The sequence below is a fragment of the Sorex fumeus genome, unplaced genomic scaffold (genome assembly GCF_029834395.1).
Source record: "Sorex fumeus unplaced genomic scaffold, SorFum_2.1 ptg000037l, whole genome shotgun sequence".
Classification (NCBI taxonomy): Eukaryota; Metazoa; Chordata; class Mammalia; order Eulipotyphla; family Soricidae; genus Sorex; species Sorex fumeus.
The window spans coordinates 28771974-28786982 of NW_026606094.1; the positions used below are offsets into that span (position 1 = coordinate 28771974).

At 39.7% G+C, this 15009-nt stretch overlaps 1 protein-coding gene across 1 annotated transcript in view; it reads right to left on the reverse strand.

Annotated features, from left to right (window-relative positions):
• The window catches only part of FAM185A (family with sequence similarity 185 member A), a 51231-nt gene that overhangs the window by 22057 nt on the left and 14165 nt on the right, over nt 1-15009 (reverse strand). Inside the window, exon 5 of the mRNA XM_056118588.1 lies at nt 5991-6032. Coding sequence (XP_055974563.1) covers nt 5991-6032 — 42 coding nt within the window. The remainder of the gene's footprint in view (nt 1-5990; nt 6033-15009) is intronic.

Below are 15009 nucleotides of genomic sequence, written 5' to 3' on the forward strand. Positions count from 1 at the left end.
CTGAAGGAGTCACCAATACAGCAGTGTTGAGAAGGATGAGGAAGGAGAAGCTGATAATATCTCAAGGTCAATCTAGGCTGCAAAACGAAGAAAGACAAAAATGATTGTCTGTATTTTCAATGCACGTATAATGGCATCAGATGCATCCATTGAGGACCTGACGGTACAAGCGTGAAAGATCAAGTACGGTATCATTGGTCTGACCGAGACAAGAAGGCATCAATCACATCACATCACATCACGCCGTTTTCGACACTGGAGATGAACTGTTCCTCGGAACATGTGATCAAAGAGGCATCGAAGGTGTCGGTGTCCTTGTCAACACGAACTTGACCATGATCATTGATTCATTCGAATGCCTAACAACCCGAACCGGAAGACTACACTTGAATAAATGTGGCTCACTGCTGGCAGTTTTTATCTTCTATGCACCAACATCCGGTTATGATGAAGGAGAAATTGACAAGTTCTACATGGAGCTGGAGAAGTTCTATAAAGAAGACCACACCTTCTACAAGATTATTGTAGGTGATTTTAATGCCAAGCTAGGACCGAGAAGATCAGCCGAAGAACTCCACATCAGGACCCATGGCCTAGAATGAAACGAACAGGGTGACAGACTGTCTGAGTTCATCATGTTGACCAAGACCATCCATGATAACTCACAGTTCCAGAAGGCCGAATCTAAATGTTGGACATGGGAGTCTCCCTGTGGTTAGTTCCACAATAAAACTGACCACATCATATTCAATTAATGGTTTTGCCTGACTAATGTTGCTGTTGTCCCAAAATTCCAAATGGGATTGGACCACCGTCTCCTTTGTGCAAAATTCTACTTTACAGAGCGGGGAGAAAGGGCTGCAAAGATTAACAAGAGAACTCAGAACCGAGAACGACCACCAACTGGGAGCTCTTTGGCACTATTGCAGCAACATGTGAAGATGCCGTCATTGACAACATTGATGAGGAATACTATTGACTGGTTCAGCACCTCCATGATTGTGCAAGGAACGCCAAGAGAGAGATAGCCACAATAAAATGCCTGTCTTTGAAAACTCTTGAGCTTATTTGCCAACGTGGTTTGGCACATGCCTCAGGCAACCACAAGCGAAAGTCCGAGCTAGCAAAGCGGTGTAGAGATGCGATAAAGGAAGACCTCAAAAGAGGGAAGAGCAGAAGTGTTGGTAGATGTGTCAGAAGGCAAGAAAAGCATTCGTAACACCTGCCTGTCCTTTGCCAACTACAAGACCAAGATGACTGCCCTCCAATATCCTTATGGATCTATCATATCTTCTAAAAAGAAGCCAAGTGAAAATATACTATGGTAAAAAGAAGATGTACTAGACTATGTGTACATTGCTCCAGCCTGGATAAAGTCAAAAGAGTTGAAACATTAGTCTAATTTCTTGCTTTTTCCAAAGGGAAAAGAAATGCCTAAAGATTTCTATGAGATTCATAAATAATAATTTTCACACAGTCCATGTGAATTAGACAACAGTTTAATATTCTATTCTGAGTTCTAAGTAATTATACCCCCATGTTGTCAGTCTGGAACTCTGATCATTATCAGAGTCCTATCTCTTGAAAGTTGTCAAGGAAAAAAGAAAATACCCTCATATATGTTTTATAAAAAGAAGAAATGATTAAAAAGCTATGAACAGAATACTATTTTTCCTTTTCTTTTTTTAAATGCCAATGATTGGGAACCAAAAATTATTTTGTGCCAAATGAAGGTTTCATGCACAGCCTTCTTTGGAGATTCACATAACAGAGCAAATCTCTTTTGGAGAAAGCCTTAAGGAAAATACATACTAGAGGGTGACTAAGAGTGAACCAAAATTATTAGTCCAGACAGTGGCTGGAATAAAAGTAGACTCCCACAGAGCATTTTCTATCATTACTTATTTTGGACAAAGATCTTATTGGTTTACAGAGACCACTGAGTGTTCCTGGAAAATTACACATTCAAAGGAAAAAACTGACATCACCCACCAGCTAACTGTACATACACACAGGATATTTGTAAGATACATTTTGCTAAGAGCAGAGAATAACCACCAAGGTTTAAACATTGAAATTACAAACTTTACTATTTTCCTTTGCATAGAGATAATCCTCTCAAAGGTGTTCAAACACATGCTAAAAATTTCGGGGGAGGGGTCACACTCAGCATTGCTGGAAGACCAGTCAGGAAGTTTCTTAGGAGAGGGGTACAGTGCTTGGACAACCATGTGGTGCCGGGGCTCGAATATGGGACTCATACATACACAGTGTGTACTTGAGCCCCCTGACCTCTCTCCCTGGGCCTGAAGTTTTAAATTTGTAAATTGTTTCTTGCAGATAGATTTCTTGTAAAATAAAAAAGAATAGCAATAAAAAGTTAACATATTGATAGTAACAACTTAATTCTGCACTTCTAAAACTATACAATTGCAATATAAAGTGATAAACTTTATATACAGGACACACGGGAGTTGTAAAGGGAAGAATTTTAAGATCACTTCAAGTCTTTAAAATTGACACCATCTATACGTATTTTGTATTACAGAAGAATACGGGATGCTGACATGTACAAAATGTTGCCAGTATCACAGGCCAGGGAGAGAGCTCAAAGAAATGGAGAGTGAGGCATGTGTTTGATTAGTGACAGTTCATGCCCCACTCCTAGCACCACTAGGTGGAGCCCTGGTGGTACCCAGGACCACAGCACTGTAGCACTGTCCTTGGTTGTTCATTCATTTGCTAGAGGGTACCAGTAACATCTCCATTGTGAGACTATTGTTACTATTTTTGGCATATTGACTACACCACAGGGAGCTTGCCAGGCTCTGCCATGCAGGCTGGATACTCTCGGTAGCCAGGCTCTCCTAGAGGGACGGAGGATTCGAACCTGGGTCGGCCGCATGCAAAGCAAATGCCCTACAGGCTGTGCTATCGCTCCAGCCCCATAGCCCAAATAACACCACATCACCAGAACTGAGCATGTAAGTCGCAGGCCCAGTACTATCAAGCTAAGTAATATTGAGAGTAGCTGCCAACTACTCATGCACAGTCGCTCTCCAACTCCATCAAACATTATCAATGCCAGGACTCTGCTTCTAGCAGTGCCTTGGAAAACAAACACCGTAGAGAGCTGAGAAGGGAAAGTTATGCGAAGAACTCTCCTAGCACTGAAATCCTGCCATTATCTACTGCAACTGCTACTTTCTCTAATTGACTCATTTAAATGACTTACACTTGGTATTCCAGAAAAGAGGTATTATTTCTTTTTTGAAGTGTGAGTCAAAGAAAATTCAGAGGGGTTAAGGAGATTGTTTTGAATATATCTACAAAGGACTTGGGCTCTGGCAAACTCCCCGTGGTGTACCCAATATGCCAAATACCAGTAACATGATGGGTCTCATTCTCCTAAAGAGCCTTGAATATAATCTCAGGGCTAGGATGAAGGAGACGTTATTGGGGCCTGCTCGAGGCAATCGACGAATAACAGGATGATCTGTGATTGTGATTGTGATATCTACAAAATCCAATTGACTGATCAGGGGGATGGGGGTGGTGGTGGGAGGGAAACTGGGAACACTGATTGTGATAAATGTACATAGGCGAAGGGACAGCTATTGGAACATACTATGACTGAAACACAATCATGAATAACTTTATAGCTGTATCTCATGGTGATTCAATAAAAAAATTTGGAAGAAAATAATAATTAAACTAGAAATTAAGAGACACAATGATGTGTATATTTTATAAAGGAATCATAAAATCTCTTATCCTGAAATCGGAATCATATAAACAGTGGATTTAAGGATTTACATCATGGTCACAGACAATAGTCCACTTCTTGGTGTTATTGATCAAGTTTCACTGAAACATAGAGATATCACTGCTTTCCTATTACCATAACAGAGCCAGCATAGTAACAAAAGAGTGGCAGATAAAGCCAAAATAGTTACTGTATGACCCTTTAAAAAGCTGGTTGACTGCTGTTTAAGAGGAAAACGTTTTTGTTGGGAATTTTGAGACCAATAACATATTTACACATAATATATTTCTGGCAAGCTACTTGGAGAGCCTGGCAAGCTACCGAGAGTATTCAATATGCCAAATACACTAACAAGAAGTCTCACAATGGAGACGTTACTGGGCCCGCTCAAGCAAATTGATGAACAACGGGAGGACACACACAGGACACACACACACACATTCAAAAATTCAGAAAATTTGTTAGACACTTCACTTTTAAGACTAAAATATAATGATTTACTACTTGTATACTCCAAATAGCAAATTAGGAGAAAGATAATTTATTGCAAGAAGATAATTACAAGATAAAGAGCATAAGATAAATCATGCATTATAGGCTTCATTTTCTCAACTTTGTACCATATAAGTAATATCGATTCTGACTTAAAAATGCAAAACGATGGGGCTGGAGACATAGCACAGCAGGTAGGGCATTTGCCTTGCACGCGGCCGACCTGAGTTCGATTCCCAGCATCCCATATGGTTCCCTGAGCACCGCCAGAAGTAACTCCTGGGTGCAGAGCCAGGAGTAACCCCTGTGCATTGCCAGGTGTGACCAAAAAAGCAAAAAAAAAATGCAAAATGAGATTTTTTGATTTGTTTAGTCTCACACCTAATATGTAGTAATTTTAGTCAAATGTTTCTTTGAAGTCTACATTTTTCTACACTATTACAGATAAATCAAATGTATACATTTTTCTTCTTTTGTTTTGTTGGTGGGGTGGAGGCTCACATTTAGCAGCTCTCAGGACTTACACTTGGCTCTGTACTCAGCGATCATTCCAAGCAAGGCTCAGGGAGATCATACAGGGTGCAGGGAACTGAACTTGGGTCAACTGTGTGCAAGGTAAGTGCTCTACCCACTAGATGATATCTCCAGTCCCCTGAACTGTAGTTCTTGATTTTTCCAGGGAAACACAGGTAAAAATTCTGTCTTGTCATAAATGATTTTTTTTTCTTTTTGGATCACACCCGGTGATGGTCAGGGGATTACTCCTGGCTCTGCACTCAGGAATTACTCCTGGCATTGCTTGGGGGACCATATGAGATGCTGGGAATCAAACCCGGGTTGGCTGCGTGTAAGGCAAACACCCTACCCGCTGTACTATCGCTCCAACCCCATAAATAATTTTTAATTATCACTTAGGAAGGAATAATCTTTTTATCTTTCATTGAAAATACAAATTATGATCTCTCCAGGAGTAATATTTGAAAGTACAGTTAGTTAGGCTCCTTATTTCAATCAGCATTAAGAATGGGCAAAATATAAAATGTCAAATGAAAACAAGGATGACGTGGACATTCACACTGGCAATGAGCCAGAGGTCCTGTAAAAGATGTTTCCCCTCTAAGACCTAAAAAAGTGCAGCACTCTAGAGTACTTAGTGTGCTTTCTCCTACTAGGCAAACAGGTGCTAGTTGGGACAGAACAAAGTTCTACCAAAACTATGTATGTGGATATCTAAAAATTTCCACCCACAAGTACACATCATACGTGGAAACTAAGAACCATTAGTTGTCATTAGTTCTGGTCTGGGATTAGAATAAGATAGATAAAGATAGCTAGTATTTACTTATCCTTCCCATAACTTACAGAGACTGTGTTGAAGTGTTATTAACCACTACAAGAACCCTTATAAGTACTTACTATTATATTTTACTATCTAGAAACTGACACACACACACGTAAATTAACAAAGTAAATTTACCCATATGAAAAAAATGATGAAATCAGAATTTTAACTATACTTTGATTGATATCAAACCTATGAATTCATTATTCAGTGAAATTTCCAGAAACAATTCTACATATTCACGCACTGGGTTAGATCTGATTTACATGTCAAGATCCCATCAGTTAAGCAGCTAAAATAAACAATTTATTCTAATAAAACATCAAAAATATAGCTATTTTTTAAAGGCATGCAAAATTAGCATATACAAACTAGCAACTTAGCACGTACCTACTGTGATGTTACCCAGGATGCTTTTTAATGTTATATCACCTATAAAAGAGAAAAAGGGACAATTTTGTATACTAAGGATAAGCTAGAAAAGAATTATGGTACATAATATCCTTTAAAATCGTTGGATATACACAATGCTGCCTAGTAACATTTTGTTTTGTAATTTTTCTCATTATCACAAACCTGGTCAGAGATTTAGCTGCAACTCAGAAATGACTAGCTTTAAGCATCTGAACATACTCTCTCTTTTTCTACCATAAGCATTGGTAGTATAATAACAAAGAATTTTGGGAAAATTTTCCAACATACTTCCTGAGAAACACAGAAGGAAAAAATAATACCTTAAAACCCATAATGGGAAAAAGAATCCAACACTTTAATATATTTACTATGAATTTTTAATTGAAACATCAATGGATTTACTAAATGGATTTATAAATGGATTTTTTGCAAAAAAGCTAAGTTTTGAACCAAATAACAAAAAAATACACCCTATGGAAAAAAGTTATCACTGTTACCATCCTATCGGTTAAAGTAACTTCTGTGCTAAGAAATAAAAAAATTCACATTAAAGGATGACCAACAAAGAAAACATTTTCAAAGATTTTTCTATAAAACTATGTATTTCCAACATGTTATATTTCAACTATTCATCATAGAACACTTTCTCCAATATCAGAAAAAATTGTAGGACTTTTCTTCATGTTTGAATGGTTTGTATGGCTCCTGGAGCTATGCTACCTACGTGTGTGTGTGTGTGTGTGTGTGTGCGCACACGCGCGCGTGTGTGTATAAAAATGTAACAGGAGTATAAGTAGTATTCCTTCTCAACTATAATTTCAAATTGTACTTAAAAAGTATCACTGTTATTACAAGTTAACAAGGCAAAATTGTTTCTCTCCTTGGTGATTTTTGTGTATGTCTGGAAGAAAGTATTCTTTGAAAAAGGCTCAGGTGCCCACTGTAGTCCACACATTTTTTTGTCATTTATTTGGAATGTTGAACAATGGCTGGAGCGATAGCACAGCAGGTAGGGTGTTTGCCTTGCACGTGGCCGACCCAGGTTCGATTCCCAGCAATCTGTATGGTCCCCTGAGCATCGCCAGGAGTAATTCCTGAGTGCCTGAGGCAGGAGTAACTCCTGTGCAACAAACACCAGGGGTGACCCAAAAGGCGAAAAAAAAAAAGAAAAAAGAAAATGTTGAGAATGTTTTAGGGGCTTTAGCAATAGCAAACTGGGTAAGGCGTTTGCCTTGCATGCGGCCAACCTGGGTTTGATTCCTCCACCCCTCTTGGGGAGCCCGGCAAGCTACCGAGAGTATCTCACCCACAAGGCAAAGCCTGGCAAGCTCCCCGTGACGTATTTAATATGCCAAAAACAGTAACAAGTCTCACAATTTGTTGTGAGACGTTACTGGTGCCCGCTTGAGCAAATTGATGAACAACTGGAGGATAGTGCTACTTAAAAAATAAACGATAGCACAGCGGTAGGGCGTTCGCCTTACAAGCGGCCAACATGGCCGACCCGAGTTCGATTCCTCCGCCCCTCTCGGAGAGCCCGGCAAGCTACCGAGAGTATTCGATATGCCAGACACAGTAACAACAAAGTCTCCAATGGAGACGTTACTGGGCCCGCTCGAGCAAATCGACGATCAACGGGAGGGCCTTTACCTTTACCTTTACCTTTTTTGCCATACCCTGTGGTGCTCAGGGTTACTACCTGCTCTCTGCTCAGGGATTCCTCCTGGTGGCACTCAGGATACTGTAGAGGATGCAAGGGGTTTAGCTTGGGTTGGCTGTGTGCAAAGCAAGTGCCCTACCTACTGTACTCTCTTATTTCAGAATTAATCTAGAGAAAGCAAACTCATTTATTTTGTCTTATGTATCTTATACTTGGGAAAGATGAGTAAGGAGAGGTTACTAAAATCTCAGGGCTGGGACGAATGGAGACATTTGAGTAAATTGATGAACAACGGGATGACAGTGATACAGTGACATGTATCTTATAGTTCTGATGCCTATCAACATCTAGGTAAAAGCAAAAGGTATTTACTTCCTTTGTTCAACAGTCAGTTAGGCTTTGAGAGTAAAACAAAAATATCTCTCAATATTACTATTTTCCATCAGACTTCAAGTAAGTATATGAGCAAGGGATACATCTGTGTAGAAAGAAAACTTGGCTCGTGTGGAAGTTCGTAAGATTATAAAATTTTTAGTAAAATTTTAGGTCAAAATTTTCAGGTCGTAAAGATCCTGCTAAATGTGTCATGTAAACATGACTTAATTTGGTGTATTTTGTACACTTCCTTCCAATTTTCAAATTCAGTTCATGCAGATTCACCATCACAGGCAAATAATGCAAAAGATTAAACAGCTTCTAAGATGGTCTTGTTTCCAAAGTCCCCATATCTCCAGATATTCCTTCCTTTGTAGAACAATTCTCCCTTACTACAAAGGGTGGGCCTAATGATTTACCTTTAACAAAGAGAATAGAGGATAAGTGACTAAATGTTACTGATGGAAGCAAATTAGATATGTTATCAAGGGCCCATGGAGGAAAAGCAGTCCACTTGTAAGGCACAAAGGAGGCCTCTGGTCGTCAAAATATGAACTGAATCTCACCAAATCCACAGGACTGAGCCAGCAAGACGATTCTTCCTTCGTTGAAACTTCAAATGAGTTCACAGCCCTGGCTAAGACCTTTATTAAACATGGAAAGATCTTGATACAGAGGACTCCATTAAGAAGACACATTCACAACCCTGACTTACTGAAACACTAAAAAATACATGCTTGTTGTTTTCAGTAAATTTGGGAGATCTGTTACACAGGAATAATAATCCACTACAGACGCTAAAGGCTGTACGGTGGGGGGGGGGGGAACCTTCCATAATAAATCAGAAATATGGGAGTACCTTTGAAATCTGTCAGTAGGAAGAGGATGAAAGAATTCTGAGAAGCATGTTAGAGAAACCCTAAGTTGCTTTGAGCAGAGTTGGCAGAAATTTAGAACTCTGGGCATGCTGCCCCTGACGGCTCAAGAGGAAATGAGGAAATGTTTTTGGAAATTAGGAGGTTCATTGCTTAGCAGTAGAAACTCAGCAGCACTATCACCTGTAAAAATGTGGAAAATAGGAAATGTGCTAATGAATGGAGTGATCTAGCTAAGAATATTTCCAAAGCCAAGGCTGCAGGTCCTACCTATGTATATTTTGCAGCTTACAGTAAAGTATGAGAGGAGAGATAAACTAAAGAAAAAGACTGTTAACAAAAATGAAAACAGGACATAAATGTTTTGAAATTTCTCAGGTTCTGAAGATGACAAAATAGTTAAGAATGGCTTCCACCTCAGATAGAGAAGAGAGCACCAAATAAAGGGTGTTGTGAGGACCCTCCCAGGGTGGGAGAGACATGCTAAAAGTAGTCTATAGACCAAACATGATTGCCATTCAATGCCTCTCTTGCAAAACACAGTACCCAAAAGAAGAGAGAGAGAACAAGGGGGAATGCCCTGCCACAGAGGAAGGGTGGGACGGGGGGATGGGGGGTGGGAGGGATGCTGGGACCCGTGGTGGTGGAGGATGGGCACTGGTGGAGGGATGGGTACTTAATCATTGTATAACTGAAACACAAGCACAAAAATTTATAAGTCTATAACTGTCCCTCATGGTGTTTCACTAATAAAAAAAATGATAAAAAAAAATAGAATAATGGCAAAGCTCAAAACGTTGTGTAATTTAAAATAATATAATTGAATTAATATTGTCATTATAATACTACATATGTTTCATGCATGCATCATTAAAAACCAACATCTGTGTATGTGACATTAAGTTTACCACTAAAAGTTCAATTCCATCCTATCCAACTCAGCCCCTTTAAGCTGAGTTATCACAGAATGTTCATTTTAAGAGTATTTTGTTTCCTATTATTATAGTTTGTTCTTGAGATAAGCAGTTCAAAGATTCATGATAATAAAGTAATCAAATAATTGAAAAAAATGGCTTCCACACACAAAAAAATTATTTAAAAAAATAAATTTTCTTCACTTATAAATTTTCAATCAAAATTGGCCCTCTCTAAAGTTTGCAGGTATTGTAACACAATGTTTCTACAAGTCTATTATCTTGAAGAGTTTCTGGATAGGACTTTGTCTCAGAGTAAACACTATGTAACTCACAGGACGACAAAATATTTAAGAGAACTTTATACACAGGGCTAATTGGTACTAAAAGGAAAAATGATCGTACAAAGAGACCACAGGGCCTCCAAATTTTACTGGCGGGCAGCAGAAGAAGACAACTCAGCTGCAAACACACATTTTGTAAAGAGGAGAACTTACAGGAAGGAACCAAGAACTAGAGGGTGAAGTCCATCATCATAAAGAATTAATGTCCTTGGGAGCTGGCATAGGAATTAAGACACATGTTTGCACGTGGCCAACCCAGTTGGATCCCTGGCAACACAGGGTCCTCCAAGCACTGCTGGATATAGGCCTGGAAGCCTGAAAGCATGACTAGTGGTAATCGCCAGTACCCCAGGGTTCAAGCAGCACAGCATTTTCAGGCCCACACGGAACCATCTACAGTGCTGATGCTGGTGAATCTCGGAAGGGGCCCTGGGCCTCCTGGACACTGCTTGGGAGGTCCTCCCCACCCCCCACCCCCCTCTGAAAAAAATTTTTTCTGCTTTAAGATATAATCAAGGAACCGCTGTATTAGTACCTGAATTTCAAAATTATATGGATAAGTGACTCTTTTATACCTTCTATCTTTGTACTTTCTAGACTTTGAACTAGAAAATCTTAACAATTATCCCATGCCTGTCCTATCGTTATGTTCGGTATGTAGATAGTGTACATAGGCAGAGGATGAGGAAACAAAACAATGTGTCTCTTTAATTCATAATTCAGAAGAACTATACTTGAGTTAAGGATCTACACCTAGACCTAATTTTGATGTAGAGATTCTGGGCCCTAAGATGATACAGATGAGGCTTTGAAAATCTTGGAGAAGAATGCTTGAGATGGACATGAATCAGTGTGGAAGGGGTGGGGGAAGAGAGACTAAAACCTGCAAAATCAGTGTTTATTAATAAATGTCCTAAGTGAAAGTCAACTGTATGAATTAAGTAGCACGGTCATACAGAAGAGAGACTAAAATGACCTGATTCAGAATACAGTCACAGTGAAGATACATACTACTGGAGTTAAGGTTTGAAAAACAGATAAAATCCGAATATGCTGTGAAAGGATAGATTTTGTGAGAAACACAAAAAGCAAAACAGGATGTGTTTAACCATGGAGATCAGTTATCCGGGAGCAATTAGGCAAATCTTTGAGGACAGATCTCTGACCTTCTAATTTAGTATTACATTTTAACATGACATTCTAACATAGTGCAAAGTCACGGTCATGGTCCTCCCGTTGTTCATCGATTTGCTCGAGCGGGCCCAGTAACGTCTCCATCATGAGACTTGTTGTTACTGTGTTTGGCATATCGAATACGTCACGGGTAGCTTGCCAGGCTCTCCGAGAGGGGTGGAGGAATCGCCCACAAGGCAAAGCCTGGAAGCTACCCGTGAAGTATTCAATATGCCAAACACAGTAACAACAAGTCTCATGATGGAGATGTTACTGGGCCCGCTCCAGCAAATTGATGAATAACGGGAGGATCATGACCGTGACCGTGATTTTTGCCAACGCTATTTTTAAAACTAAAAAAAAAAAAAAGAGTGTATTTTTATATTTTGATTTATCATTGGCATAGAGTTTCAGTGGTTCAGCTTTATGCCTGTGCATGGATAAGACTCACCAACACCGAAGTTCTTTTGGCAACCCACCACCAAAAAGTTTCCTCTACTCAGTTCTGCCCACCACCAATTTTCCCCTTCCCTCCAGTAAAGACCACATTTTTTTTTTCACAGAATCTAGGAGTTAAGTTTTATTGGGTTTTGTCCATCTGTTTGCTTTAATTACTTATATGAGTGAATCCAATTAACTTTTATTTCCTCATTTCACTTAGCATTATCACCTCGAATTCTATTCATTTTGTCCCTAAAGATATAATTTTCACTCTTTTAACAGCAGAGTAGAATTCCACTGAATCTATAGACCACAGCTTCTTTATCCAGTCATCTGCAGATGGTCACTTGGGTTGACTCTATGTTTTAGACATTGTGAATGGACACATTCAAATATACCTTTTCAAATTCAAGTAAGCATTCCCATATCTTTTAAATAAATGCCCAAAAGTGCTATTCTTTTTTTCTTCAATGAAAGTGCTATTTTTGATCACATGGGACTTCAGTATTTTCTTTCAGGAATCTCTATACTGTTGTCTACAAAGGTTGTATTAATTAACATTCCTACCAACAGCATAAAAAGGCCCTTTTCTCCACATCTTCAATAAAAATCTTGGCTTTTGCATCTTTTATTGGTTTCTTTTGTGTAGTTTTTTTTTTAAAAAAAACACAGGTCAGTCTTAATGGTAGGAGATGATATACAATTGTAATTTGCATTTCCCTAAAAATAAATAATGCTGAACAGTTTTTCCTTCTGTATGGGAAAAAATGTTTTTCCCATACAGAGGGAGAAAAAATGTCTTTTCTTTGAAAAAGTATTTATTCAGGTCTTTTGTCTATTAACAAAATGGGCTGGAGCGATAGCACAGCGGGAGGGCGTTTGCCTTGCACACAGCCAACATGGCCGACCCGAGTTCGATTCCTCTGCCCCTCTCGGAGAGCCCGGCAAGCTACTGAGAGTATCTCGCCTGCACGGCAGGGCCTGGCAAGCTCCCCGTGACATATTCGATATGCCAAACACAGTAACAACAAAGTCTCCAATGGAGACGTTACTGGGCCCGCTCGAGCAAATCGATGATCAACTGGAGGGCTTTTGTCTATTAACACATTTTCTTTCTTTAAAACGTTTTGGAAATATCATTTGGGATGAATAGAATACTTAAAAAAATACACAAACCAATAAAGGGGGAGTAATGGAACATCTATGTTTTGTTGTTGTAATTTGGAACACAACTTGCAGTGTTCAGGGCAGTGTTCCTGGCTCTGTGCTCATAGATCACTCCTGGCAGCCTTGTCAGCTGCATGCTGGCTGTAGAACATACTTTTGGTTTTGTTTTGGGGCCACACTTGTTGATACTCAGAGGTTACTCCTGGCTCTGCACTCAGGAATCACTCCTGGCAGTGTTCAGGGGATCATATGGGATGCCAGGGACTGAATCTGGGTGGACTGTGTGCGAGGTAAGTGCCCTACCACTGTACTGTCATCCCAGCCCTGCAGAACAACTTTTTATTTTATTATTTTTATTTATTATTATTGGGCTGGAGTGGTAGGGCGTTTGCCTTGCAAGCGGTCAACAAGTTCGATTCCTCCGCCCCTCTTGGAGAGCCCGGCAAGCTACCGAGAGTATCTCGCCTGCACAGCAAAGCCTGTCAAGCTACCCATGACATATTCGATATGCCAAACACAGTAACAACTGTCACAATGGAGACGTTACTTGGCCTGCTCGAGCAAATCAATGAACAATAGGACAGTAACAGTGATTTATGATGATGATGATGATGATGATTTTTGGGTCACATCTAGTGATGTTCAGGGGTTACTCCTGGCTCTGCACTCAGGAATTACTCCTGGCAGTGCTCAGGGGACCATATGGGATGCTGGGAATTGAATCCGGGTTGGCCGCGTGCAAGGCAAATGCCCTACCCGCTGTGCTATCACCCCAGCCCCAGAACAACTTTTTATAGAGTAGTTTTGCTTATTTCATTTCCAAATACTGTCACTGTCCTCCCGTTGTTCATCGATTTGTTCGAGCGGGCCCAATAACATTGTGAGACTTGTTACTGTGTTTGGCATATGGAATACATCACGGGTAGCTTGCCAGGCTTTGCCGTGGGGGGCGAGATACTCTTGGTAGCTTGCAGGGCTCTCCGAGAGGAGCGGAGGAATCGAACTCGGGTCAGCCATGTTGGCTGCATGCAAGGCAAATGCCCTACCCGCTGTGCTATCGCTCCAGCCCATTTCCAAATAATGAAAATAATTTAAAAAAATCAACCATTTGTGAGATCTTTGTAAATGTCTCTTTCCAATAAAGCAGATCCCCCTGTTTTCTGTAATAACTCACCCTTAAGTAATACAACCATTCCCCTGCACTATTTTTCTTAGCTAGTAACTCAATTCTACTATAGAAAAAGGTGAAAAAAAATAAGCTAGTGATTTCAAGATAAACATTAGAGACTGAGTGATAATACAGGGTAAGGTCATGTCCTGCATGCAGTTGACCCTGATTTGATCAAAAGCACCACATATGGTGTCCTGGGCACTGCCAGGAATGATCTCTGAGTAGAGCTAGGAGTAAGCTCTGAACACAGCTACGTGTAGCCCCAAACTCTCCTCCCCCAGCCTCCAACAAAATAAACATTAATTTGTTTTCCTTAACTAAAATATAATTATGGTTAATCTAGCATACATACTCTCATAATCCAAACAGCAATCAATCACAAAAGTACATTTTGTGGATTTTTTTTGGCGGGGATGGAAGGGGTGGTTGGGAATAGGAAGAAGGTACTTGCTATCTGCAGGCCAAATGCTAAAAATATGGTGATGACTTAAACACTCTTGAGGAGTTTATAATATGCAAGAATTCATGGACCAATGGAAAATCCAAGATAAGGAGAGGTTATTTGACTTCTGTTTTTCCACTAGAGGCTACTTAATACATTTTATAGTACTTTTAATTGCACTCAAGACTTAAAAATGCAATATTCGCATAAAAGTCATTATTAAACCATGAAGTTACAAATCACTAGAATTGTTCAAGGCACACTTGAGACAAAGCTGAGTAAAAATAATAAATGTATAATAAAAATATTTGCTTTATCTGGAAACAATTCCATTTATTCTCAAGGTATTTTAGGTTCAAATAATAGCATAACTATTGCAGAGTAGGATATAATTCAAAGAGTGAAGCACATGCCTTTTTATGGTGGAGGCCTG